The sequence below is a fragment of the Brienomyrus brachyistius genome, chromosome 12, assembly GCF_023856365.1.
Source record: "Brienomyrus brachyistius isolate T26 chromosome 12, BBRACH_0.4, whole genome shotgun sequence".
NCBI lineage: Eukaryota > Metazoa > Chordata > Actinopteri > Osteoglossiformes > Mormyridae > Brienomyrus > Brienomyrus brachyistius.
Window position 1 is genome coordinate 16,632,260 of NC_064544.1, and position 12,612 is coordinate 16,644,871.

The following is a 12,612-nucleotide window of genomic DNA, read 5'->3' on the forward strand; positions in this document are numbered from 1 at the left end:
GGACTGTGTGTCGAAGTTGGTGGTGAACAACATTGGGGCACTTCAGCAAAGTGTCCTGTCCCTCAACATCAACAAGACAAAGGAGCTGGTGGTGGACTTCCAGTGTAACAGGGAGCCCCTGAGACCTGTCACCATCCATGGGGAGGAAGTGGAGATGGTGCAGGCCTACAAGACCTGGGGGTTCAACTGAACAACAGGCTGTATGGGGCGGGCAGCACAGCAGCACGGTGCAGGAAAGGCCAGAACAGACTGTGCTTTCTGAAGAGACTCAGGTTTTTAATATGTGTGGCTGCTGTGTATGTTTTATCAGTCCATAGTGGCCGGTGTGCTTTTCTACACTGTGGCCTGCTGGGGAACTGCTATTAGTTCAGGCGATGCGACACATCTGAACAAACACATCAAGAACAATTTCCCTCTGGCATCAATTAAGTTAATCTAATCTAATGTAATTTAATACCCAACACAGAATGTACTCTCATTTAGGCTGTAGTCCTTTTTACCTATAAAAGTTACTATGGGGTAAGTCATGGCTGGATATGATACTTTCAATGGCATGTTCCATTTGTCAGAAAAGAGCTGGTTAATGTTACTCACCAGTATAACAGATGAAATACCCCGTCGTACTCCAATATGAACAATTAATATTATTCCAACTACCGTCGTCTCGCATCTCAACGCAGTACAGGCCATTACTCTGGTTGTACGTTGCAATCGTAGACCAGTTGGTGTACCCTGTGTCTCCTTCTCCTGAGGACCACTGCCATCTCCATGATGTTCCATTCTTCAGTCCTATCCAAGCCTCCCCAGTATAATTAGAGCCTACAGACTCATTTAGTCTTTTTATTTCCTCCATATTGTCAATGGTAGCCAAGTCAGTGTAGTTCTCTCTGCAGTAAGCCTGGGCATCAGTCCAGGTCAGCTTTATGTTTACAAAATGGTATTGATGTGAAAGGCATGAACAGTGACTGTGAAACTCTGTAAAAAATCACACAGGTAGAGACAAACAAATACACATGATCACAAATAGAAAAATATAAACCTGATCTGATAAGATGAGGAAAGGCTTTTGTAAGTCCATCTTTGAACTGACAGGCTGATGGATACACATTTTTATCAAAGACATACATACTGTAAATAATCAGATTTGTCTGAATCTAAATGTAAATTTAGTATTAGTGGCTCTGGCATGTATAAGAAGTGTAACACAAGGGTCCTGTAAACATCAAAGAAAGACCCATATAATATGACTGAATTTTGGTAGATTTGATCAATATGTAAATTTGTGGGGCCCTTTTTATAATTTAAGTGCAATATGAACGAAACTGACCTGAAATCAGTAGAAGTTTCAGTAGAAGAAACACATTACAACCCATCATGCTGATCCAACGGGCTGCAGAAAACATTGATCATTGTACTGATCATGTAACATACATTTCAGCACATGCATAGACAGGTTTGTGATTCCAGTATACCTTTGAGGAGACTCTATGAGGAATTTCTATGGGGAAAACTCTAATCACAACTTGACACCCAGCCCTAAATTTAACCATAACCATGGTATTTTTACTTTTTTGATTGCATTCAAAGATCTTAGTGGGGACCTGAAAGATGATCCACACAATGTCCAGAAACAGGATTTTAAACCTAATCCACAGATACTGTAGACACCCACACACACACACACACACACACTATACTGTACATAGCTATGTTTCATGGATTTCCTTTCATTTCCAATTGTACAATAATAAAAACCAACAGGTCTCAAAATATTTTTGCAGTTCAAAAGAAATGCAGATGAAAATCTAAAAGTTTAACCTTTAAACCTGAAAACCTAACTTGTTCTTTTTCGTTCACAGAGATGGGATCATAAGAGTCTCAGTCAGGCACTCAGACACAGACATACAGTCTCACATGCTGTGTGTACATCCTCAACTGACAGACCCACAGTCAGAAAGGATGTCTGTCTGGTATTGCTTACACCCATTTTTAAAGTAATATAAACGTACAGATTTGAGTGGCAGCCCCCACTCCTTTGATTATCTACTCTGCTGCAGCCACGACGGAAAAGTGATCCAGTTAGTGCCTCGATGTTCACATATTTAAGCTGTACGAGATCTCAAGATAACAGCATTGAAAACAATTGCAAGCACAGCCGTTCTCAGCTTTCATATACTGTACAGCTCTGGAAAAAATTAAGAGACCACAGCAATTTTTTTTTTTTTTAGTTTGTAATTGTGTTGTGTTGTTTCAAGTGTAGTGTTAAGTGCTTCTCATTGTACATAATGCATTGGGGAGTGTTTGTTTGTGTGTGTGTGTGTGTGTGTGTGTGTGTGTGTGTGTGTGTGTGTGTGTGTGTGTGTGTGCGTATGTGTGTGCGCGTGTGTGTGTGTGTGTTAGGAGTAAGCAGGGCAATGGGCACAGTGGGCAGAATGAGTGTGTAGTTAGTTTGATTGGTACGATATGGTGCAATAAAAGCCTCTTTGTGGTTAAACCCGGAACTGCCTCATTTTCATTAATTAAAATAAGTATCGTGGCTCGGCGACCCGCTTCACCAATATTGTTTTTCAACCTCCAGCCTGGTTCTTCTTGGCTTCTTCATTGTTTTTATGGGACTTTAGTCCGCTTCTAGGAGCCTGATACGAACTGTCCTAGCAGTGAACTTCACACCTGTACTTAATGTTTCTCATTCCTTTTGAAGGTCAGTTGATGTCAAACGATGGATGATTCATGAAAAACTGTCAGATAAGTTCACGGTCATCTCTGGCATTAGAAAGTTGTTCCTTCCCTCTACCTGGCTGGTTGTTGGTCATTGGCCAGTGTCTCCTGCTTCACCTTGTTCTTGTGTATTGCTGTATTAGAAATTTTGAACCAGGAAGTAACCTGCCATGTAGCCTTCTGCAAACAGAACCAGGATCAAACCAGGATTCAAAAATGCCGATTTTTTTTTTTTTAATGTGAAGTGGTCTCATATTTTTTCCAGAGCTATACATAGTATATTTAGTGTAAACTGTTCTGTCTCATTAAAAAAATCATTGTTTAACAAAGGATGTGACAGAGGGACACTGAGGATCAATACACGTTATCTAGCAAAAAAGAGAAAATAAACGGCAAACATCGAGAATTCAGAGATGAATGGATGGACCATCAAACAACTTGGATATGAAAAGCTTTCCATAGGTATACGGATGCAGAAATCACACTAAACAGGTACAAAAACAATGTGCTGTAAATATTCAGTTGCAAATGCAGCCTGGATTCAAGTAATTGATCAGTTTCCAATATTTCTTTTCTTTTTTTCTTCCAATCAATTCACTTTGCAAAAGTCCACTAGCAGAAGTGTCTGAATTGGTCGAGAGTAACTTTATGGGAAAAGTTCCCAAACCCATTTTTTTTTGCTAGAGAGTGTGTGGACATCTTACACATTGCATTTATTATATTGTATTAAAATGTATTTTTTGTATGTGTATTATACTTATTGTATGAGAAAATGGTTGTTACACCTGCTCTATGTAACTAGACCAGCAGCAGAAAAGTAATTCCTCCCTTGGAGACCAAGTAAGATTAACAAACCTACCCACTATCCATGTTATTTTATTAGAGCCCATTCATTCCTTTATTTTCCACACTGCTTTATCCTATACTGGGATTCAGGGTTCCAGAGGAAAGATGTGGGAATAAACCAAGATGGGGAGCCAACCCATGGAAGGACACACACACACGCCATTCACACATACATTCACACCTACAGTCAGTTTTGAGAGCCTGCAAGTTCCACACACATACAGCTTGGATGAGCAGCTCCTGCATCAATTTAAATCACTTTAGAAATACAATGCAGTCAAAAATTATTTGTAGAATGTGTAAAGAATTCAAAATGAAATTTAGGATACTGATCGTGAAATTTTATCACTCTTTTCCCCAATGCATTGGATATTTCATCAGTTTTATTGATGTTGAGAAACTCAATTAATCCTACAAATGCTTGTGTGGAGAATGACCACCAAGGCAGGAAACTAAGGGCACCCAGTTACTTGCCTATTGGAACATCTGCTGTTATGTGTTAAATGATCTCTACTATGACTGGGAATTCCCCCCATTGTCACATATTGATTCAAGTGCATGATTTGCCAGGTGTACAAATTATTGGTTGAAGGCAGCAAATTACAGTATTTGAAAACAATTTCACAATGTTTCGAATGAAAGTTTTTTGTCATTGCTTTACATATCAGACATAATTGTAACATTTTATTCAGTTTTCAAAAATTTGGTCTTCAGTATCTTCAATTTCATTTCCATTTTTGATCATTTTTTCACAGTGTGCAAATAATGTTTGGCTACAAGTATCATGAAAAGCAGTTCATGTAAAATGTACATAAATATAATATAGTGTTCTGTGGAGTGAATAAAATTTTGAGTACGAATGGATTTTTTGCGAACTTCCCGTAAAAAAATTCCATATGTATACTGTTAAAAGTGTTATAACGGTAACTTATTCTCTAAATTTAATGTTACGTGTAAAGCCGTACAATAAACGATAATCTAAGATCTTCATATTCCTAAGAATATTTTTAGTAAAATTACAATGTATATTTAAAAAAAGCTGAAAAGATGATGGTTAAAAATGCCAATAAATGCCATTACCTGGTCTCTGTGAGTCTGAATGGTTTCTGCTTTTCTGTCCTTGTTAAAATGATTCTCTGTGCCTCTGACAGTGACAGTATCTACGTAAATGAACAGAATGTTCTGGAATCCCTCTGGACGTACACAGAGCTATGTATGTAAAACAGAATAGACATGTTGCATATTTGTTCTGCTCACTTTGTTCTGTTTTCTGGTTCTTTCAGGAGGTGGGGAAATATTTGCATGCTTGACTAACTAAACATGAAGGAGTGACTGAAAGGACTATAGGTTAAGGAAGAATTAAAAACACTTTTTGTTTAATGCATTTTAACAAGAAAAGCTAATTCTACACTGCTGTTCTGTCTTATTTTATACTGGCAAGTCAAGAAAGAAAAATTAAAACCACAAAAGGACCTTATTTTCTCTCTATTCCGGTGCTAAATGTACTCATTTACATTAAAAGTTAATGGATAAATATTATTTTCTAACATCTACCTCATATTACTTATAAACTGCAAGGACTTTCTTGCAGAAGACCAGGTGTTCAGAGTCTGGCTGAGATGTTTTATTAATGTTTCAGGCACCAGTGAGGTTCTTCTTCTCAGTAGAGCTTTTGGTTTACAGAAGGTTTATTTACAGGCTGCAGGTTATCCATCCATTTTCCACACCCTCCTGCCCTGTGCAGAGCTGCAGGGGTCCAGGGTCTATCCCAGAAGCTGAAGACACAAGGCAGGGAATCACCCAGGATGGGAGGCCAAACCATTGCAAGGCACATACTCACAGAGGCAATTTTGCAGCTCCAGTTCACCTTCTCGTATTAATGGACTGTGGAGAGACAGGGAAGATCCTGGGGGAAACCCCAATATGATACAGGGAAAACATGCAACCTCCCCACACATAGAGCTGGGTGGAGACTTAAACCCTTGGTCCCAGAGGCATGAATCAAACCACTAACCACTGTACCACCACACTGTGCCACACTTACACCAAGGTAAACATATTACATGCAGTACTTACAGAATAATATAACAACACTATTTACAACATAAAGACACAAATACACACATCATTTTACAGGTTATTTAAATGGAAGTGTGATGCAAGTCATGCCAGAATGTGAATAATGTACGTTTCTATTGCCTGACCTCAGTGCCATAATACGATTCACTTTGTCTTTCAGTCATGTATATGAATGCACCATAATAATCAGGAATGCACCCACACTTATGCATGGGAAGGGATCCAGGGGGTCAAAGCCAGCTTCAGTATTTCCAAAACAGGGTAGCATGAGAGGAATGTCATCCCACACAGGGAAACAATGCAGGTATCAAGACAGACAGGTGCAAATATTACCATGTATGCAGCCACATCAGACGCTGGTGTTCTGGAATACATGCTAATGACTGGGCAGTCAAACACCAAACGCCTTATTACATTCCTTCATGGACTATTGAGTCGGCACTTAGCATCTGAGGAGTGACAGGATGCCAGGATCAATAACGCAAACTATATTGTTACATGGGACAGTTTCCATCAGAATATGGAGCCCATCCACATATATCCACCTTGATCTTATTCCGTAGTATTTTTTCTTCTGGAATTGGAAAGTCTATGATTATTGTCCTTATGACCAAATGCTACTCATGGATGCTATGACTAAAGCTTGTCAGACAGTCACTCCATTTGACTGCCAAGGTTGGATTAGACATTCCAGGAGGTATTTCCCCCACTACATCACTAGGAACAGAAGCTTTGTGATGTAGATGTGGCCCAATGTTACGGACAGAACACATCAATGGTGACCATAATTGCAATGTATTTGTAATATGTGATAAAGTTAAAGAACATTGGTAGGGACCAAATCAACCCAGACCCCCACACCCCCCCGGCCCCCAAAACACACACGGTACTCCCACAATATCGGTAGTGACATCTCCCTACCATCCATGCTCAAAGCTACACCTGTGAGCAGGAATGGGTGGACAATGAAATCAGTACATGTGTTTCATTCTTCAATCTTATTCTGTTGGTCTTTATGTGCTCTTACACTATTGCATTAAGTGGTAATTATTCACAATAATGGCCTAAATGTCCTGGTTTCTGGCATCACACAGAAAGCAACAAGCATGACACAACACTACTGACTGCAGTGGTTGGGTTATGCAAACATAGTTACAAACCCAAGACAAAGCGTGAAACAAACAAAGTTCAACAAGGTGGTGCAAATGAACAGGCAGATAGATATATAAATTATGGAGAGTATGTGTGTGACATAATCAGTTATGTAGTATGTTGTAGTTTGTTTCAGATGTTGTCCAGGTGAGCATTAAGGCACATTTCTATTTGTGAAGATTATTCGTCTTGATTATCAGTTAAAATATACATGTAACATAAGATACCTTCAATTCAGTTTTAGTACTCTGGAGATTTCGGAGATAAGGGAACCGAAAAATTCCTCAGGAACTATGGCTGATTGCAGGAATGTAATTGAATAGGGCTCTGTTGGGTTTCGGTCCCCTCAGGGTCGTCATTCACCAGTGTTCCCTTGCAGGTGCTGGTGCACAGTGGATCCCAACAGTCCTGTCACAGTACATTCATGTAAATGAACAAGCTATCATGTGCCAACATCTTCTTGCATTTTTTGCTGTTTTGCATTATAATTTTACAAGTAAATACAAAGATGAATAGAGATGCAGTTTCACGCATAAATTGTGTGTTTATATAAATACTGTGATTAGTCAAATTTCACTTTATTACAAATGACACATGCGCATATTCTCCCTAAATACACATTTTAAAGATTTGCTGACACATCATTGGTCTTGCTCACTATTTACTGTGAGATACTAAGTTTGCAAAAAATAGTAAGTTGTCAAATTACAGATTATAACAGATTATGAATCTGTGGTTATAGTGACAACGCTCTTCATTTTTCAATCATGTATATGAATGCACCATAATAATCAGGAATGCACCCACACTTATGCAGGGGAAGGAATCCAGGGGGTCAAAGCCAGCTTCAGTATTTCCAAAACAGGATAACATGAGAGGAATGTCATCCCACACAGGGAAACAATCCAGGTATCGAGAGAGACAGGTGCAAATATTACCATGTATGCAGCCACATCAGACAACAGTCTGAACAGTCAGTGAAAGATCAAAAGTATAATGAGGACCCTGAATCTGCAGCCTGTCTGCCAGACAAGAAGGAAATCAGTTTAGGGTGGGATTCTAGGAACTAGAATTATGGGAGATGAAAGAAGATGCCAATTGCAGGCTTTTTCCATTCATCTATCGACCAACCTCAAACAAACTTGTATCTTTTAGGCGGATGTTTTTTCAGACAACACCTTTTATATTTCATTAGAAAAATGTTCTTCACTAGGATATTTTCAGGAGGCGGCTGAGAGTGACTGACAGAAGGGCAGGAACAAGCAGTAAGACAAATGAGCTGCAGACAGGGGCTCATTAGGGCCACGCTAGGAAGGAAACAAGAAGGACAGACACACAGGGTGAGACACAAACACACAATGACCAGCTGACCAATAAGGGCAAGAGGAGGCACATATATACACAGATAACAAGGGACAGGTGTGGGCTGGGAACAACAAGGCACAGGTGAGGGTCATAATCAGGAAGGACTAAAAACACCAGGAAAGGGAACCTGGGTAAATTACACACTGTTTTGCAAACTGCAGCTTGGCTCTTCCCTGCTTCTCCTTTATGAAGGGCTTCTTCTTTGCTTTACAGATTTTCAATCCTGCCTCATGAACTGTCCTAGCAGTGCACTTCACACCACTTAATGTTTCTCATTCTCTTTGATGTTCACTTGAGGTCATTCTCCAATTTATGAGGCACTGCTAGGAAAGTTAATGGTCATCTTGGCATTATAAAGTTGCTTCTGCCCTCCTTCTGGCTGGTTTTTGATTATTGACAGTGTCTCCTGCTTTACCTTGTTCTTGTGTACTGCTATCTTATAAACTTTGAGCCGGGAAGCAGCCTGGCCAAATCAAGGAATAAGGAGTTCTAAGATCTTAACATGAACGTTCCTTCAAAGTCCCCAAATGTTCACTGGACGTCCCATGGAAGTCTCCTGAAAACATCCTAATGACATTTAAAGGATTCCACAGAAAGGCATAGGGGACATTCGTGTGTGTCAGGGTCAGTATCCGTCTGTCTGAGCCTTTCATGTCTCCTCCCCATTTGGCCAGTAGATGTCACTGGCCATCCTGTCCTCCCCGTTGTCAAAGTCTTCAGTGTGTTTTCCCTGTTATCCAGATGGCCGCGTGGCTCAGTGAGTTGAGCGTGTGGTTAGCTGTAAACCCCTCAGTTGTGTATTCAGCTCCCGCTACCTCTTAAGACCCATAAGAGATGTTTATGGAATAATGTTCTTAATTAAAATGTGTATAATTACACAACTGGCCACTGGTATCACTGTTTTATGAAATGCCTGGCATCTTCGTAATTACTTATTTTTTAATTTAATGGCTTAATAAACATGCACAAATGTTTTTTCTGAATAATCACAGCATTTGTCTTGTTTTCCTTTAATGTGTCTTCTTGCAGTGTTCAGTTGTTGGCAACTGTAAGCATTTTGTTCCTGGAAAAGCTGCCAGTAGCATACAAGGTGCTGCAAATGAATAAACAAGGTATATAAATTGAGAGGGATACATAGATGGCAAACAATTTTTGTCTGTTTGATGTTGTCCCAGATTCCTTTCAGGCACATTTCTATTTGTGAACATTTTTCTTATTATGAGTGAAAATATTTTCTATATATAATGTACAGTAAGTTGCCTGAATTTAATTTTAATACTGTAGTGGGCAAAAATACTCAGTAGGCAAGGGTGTAGACAAATGTCGCTCAGCAGCTGTGGTTTATTGAAGCAGCACTATTGAAAAGGCGTCTGTTAGGTGACGCTCCCTTCATACTGGTCAGCCTCCAGCATGTCCCTGCAGGCCCTGGTGCAGAGTGGATTCCCAACAGGCTGTCGTATCACCGTACAATCATGTAAATGACCAATCCCATATATACATCTTATTACATCTCTGTTTTGCACTTATTTTAAAAACAAATATGAACAAAGGGCAATTCTGTGCAAATGGATGCTATCACATGCAAAAGTACAGCACAGTATCAGATTTGCCTTAATTTAGATGTTTTACACAGAAATTCTGTGCCAATAGATGCTATCTACAGTACAGCACAGTATCAGATTTGCCTGAATTGCAAATGATGCTTATAATTGTAACCGGTGAGCGAAGTGCTACGTCACTCACAGGTCACGTGTTGGGCTGCGGTACACGGGTGACGGGTTTATAGGGTTACTATGGCAGCGTTCCGCAAGTCCAAGCTTTCTGTATTGTGTGGGGCTACGTTGTGTAGGTAGATTGTTTGTGCAGTTACCATGGTAACCTCCATAATCAAGTTTCTGATATTGCACAGTTGTTTCTGCTCTTGAAATTTTACTGGATGGAATCGGTGAGGATAAAAGCCGTGGGAAGCCGGTGGTAGGGGGCCTGGTCCAGTGTTGGCATTTCTTTGACGGGGATCATTGTGAGCTGCTGGTTTTGTGTCGGGTTGCAGTGCAAGGTATCATGTTATGATGTTTGGATGTTGTCACGGCAACGGCAACGTGTGTTTTGTTTGTAATAACAACCGATTCCTTCTAGAACTGTTGCCAGATGGAAGGGGTGTGTCTCTGGGTTTATACTGAACCCCAGGTAAGATGCATGTGTACATATTGTACATATAACTATTGTGAATTCATGTGTATCCTGGCTGTGATATTGTGCCCATATGTCTGCAGGAGTTGCCATTGCTGTTTGGCTGTATATTTCTTTTTCGTTTGTTTCCTCCTCTGCTTCTGATAATTTTACTCATTTTACTCTTTTCTACCACAGCATTTTAGCACATAATAGCCCTCACTGCTACCATACAGTAACTCAAATACTGTGTCCAGACTGTTACCTGCCATGTCCGGCTCATACGATCCTCGTGTGTGCCACGCCCCCTGATTATCCACGTGTGCTTCCCCAGTCAAACCCAGCTGTTCCTTGTTATTTCGCCCTGTCTTTTCTTTATTAGTCCATGTCTTGCAATGCCTGGTTGTCCGTCATTGATGTTAGTTAGTCTGAGTGCTGTTGTTCCGTCCTGCCCTACCCGTATCCTTAATAAATCCCCGTTTTCCCCGGCTTTTGCCTCCTTGCCTGCTTCCAGCCCGCTTGCCTGCCTGTTGCTTACCGCGCAACTCTGACATTACCACTGTTAAGTTGCACTGTATGTTGTCGTGTCTTGTCAATCTGTACTGTTATGCTGTCCTGTCTGCACTTATGATGTTGCTCTGTCTTTGTCCTGCTCTGTGTTGCTCCATGGTCCTGGATGTCATGCCCGGCTCGTCTGCTCCTCGTGTGTGCCACGGCCCCTGATTACCCACGTGTACTTCCCCGATTGTACCCAGCTGTGTCTAGTTACTTTGATTAGTCCTGTGTATTTAAGTCCTGGTCTCCCCGGTTTCCCTTGTCCGTCATTGATGTTGGTGAGCGTCTTTTCCCGTGTTCCGTCTTGCCCGTTCCTGTCTCCAAATAAATCCTCGTTTTCCCCGTATCCCGCTTGCCTGCCTGCTCTTTGCATGCCTTACCCGCACGATCGCCCGTCTGCACCTTCCCGATCGTGACAGAATGACGGACCAAAAGAAGAAGCGGAGGAGAAGGAAAGCTCAGCCAGAGGAGCTGACAATTCGCCTGGGGGCATGCTCTCTCGCCAGGCTGAGACTCCCTACGGAGTACGTGGAGGAGGAGCCCCTCCAACTCCAGGAACCGGAACCTGCCCCCACAGAGCTTCCGTCGCCCCCGGAACAGTGTTTCGCCTGGCCAGAGCGGCTGGCCAACAAAGGGGCCAGAGCGGTGCGGGAAGTTTTCCCGCGAATACCCCGCCCTCTTAAAGGGGCCACGCCCGTCTCGCCCGTCTCGCCCACGGCCCTCGCCGACAGGTACTTCACCCTCCAGGGACTGTACTGGAGGGTGATGGGGGAACCGGCCCCACAGGGCCCCCCGGAGGGGGAAGGCTCGCTGCGCAACTGGGGCAGGATTTCGCCTCCTTCTCTCCAGAATCCCCGTATTCGGATCGGGAGAGGATGGCAGAGGACCTCCGGAGGCTGATCAAGCTCCGGAGAGCCCCAGAGGCGCCCCCTCCGCCTGCAGCAGCTCCAGTCCCTTCTCCCCCTGTGACTCCTATGTCCTCACCCCGGCAACGTCGACCCCGACCAGGGGTCGGCTTGTCTGTGTCCCGCGAAGGGAGGGGGCACAGACGCAGGGCTGGGGTCCCGCCCGCCCTGCCCCCTGGCTCGCCCTGCCTCGCCTGCGCTGGGGCTCGGTTGGCGCCCGCGGGTCCTGGCCCTCCGGGTTGGCTGTCGCCTGTGGGTCCCCTTCCGCGGCCTCGTCGCCCTGCCTCGCTCCCCCCTCCGGTGCCTGGTCTGTCGCCTGCGGTGGCTCCCCCCTTCCCCTTACCCTCGCCCGGGTCTCCTCCAGCTCCCTCGTCCCCTTCCCCGGTGCTCCCTCCTGCTCCTGCCTTGGCCCCTCTGTTGGTCCCTCGCCCTGCCTCCTCTCCCCCTCCACGGTCCCCTCCTGCTCCGGCCTCCCGGCCGCCTGCGGCCCCTCCGGCTGCCCCCCGTCGCCCGCTGGGTCTCCCTCGGGCTCCCCTTAGTTCCCCCTCCTTGTCTCCCTATGCCCCTGCCTTTGTCCTGCCTGTCTCTGCCCCTCCGTTTTCTGCTCGCCCTTTCGTTCCGCCCGTCTCTGTTCCTTGTGCCCCGGTGTACCCGCCTTGCACTCCTGGCCCCTTTGTTCCGCCTGTTCCTTCTGTGTCTCCCTTCCTGGTTTGCCTGTCTGCCTTCCCGACCCTCTGTCAGGTTTTGTCTTTTGTCTTGTCCCTCGCTCTGTTCTGTGCCTCGGTCTTGTTTCCCGTCCTGCGTTGATTTTGTTTCAGGTCCT

General features: G+C 43.4%; 3 protein-coding genes across 8 annotated transcripts in view; all 3 read right to left on the reverse strand.

Moving 5' to 3' along the window:
• LOC125704503 (macrophage mannose receptor 1-like) overlaps window positions 1-12,612 on the reverse strand; it is a 138,905-nt gene that overhangs the window by 118,927 nt on the left and 7,366 nt on the right. The gene's annotated exons all lie outside the window — the stretch shown is intronic.
• LOC125704509 (macrophage mannose receptor 1-like) overlaps window positions 1-12,612 on the reverse strand; it is a 151,077-nt gene that overhangs the window by 74,910 nt on the left and 63,555 nt on the right. The window contains exon 1 of one of the 2 annotated variants that reach the window (XM_048970128.1): window positions 595-863. The exons of the other annotated variant lie outside the window; for it this stretch is intronic. Within the exon in view, the coding sequence (XP_048826085.1) occupies window positions 595-853 (259 nt within the window). The 5' untranslated portion in view covers window positions 854-863. Of the gene's footprint in view, window positions 1-594; window positions 864-12,612 lie in introns of those variants that run through there. 2 annotated transcript variants of the gene reach the window in all.
• Window positions 1-12,612, reverse strand: part of LOC125704512 (macrophage mannose receptor 1-like) — a 90,452-nt gene that overhangs the window by 52,950 nt on the left and 24,890 nt on the right. The gene's annotated exons all lie outside the window — the stretch shown is intronic.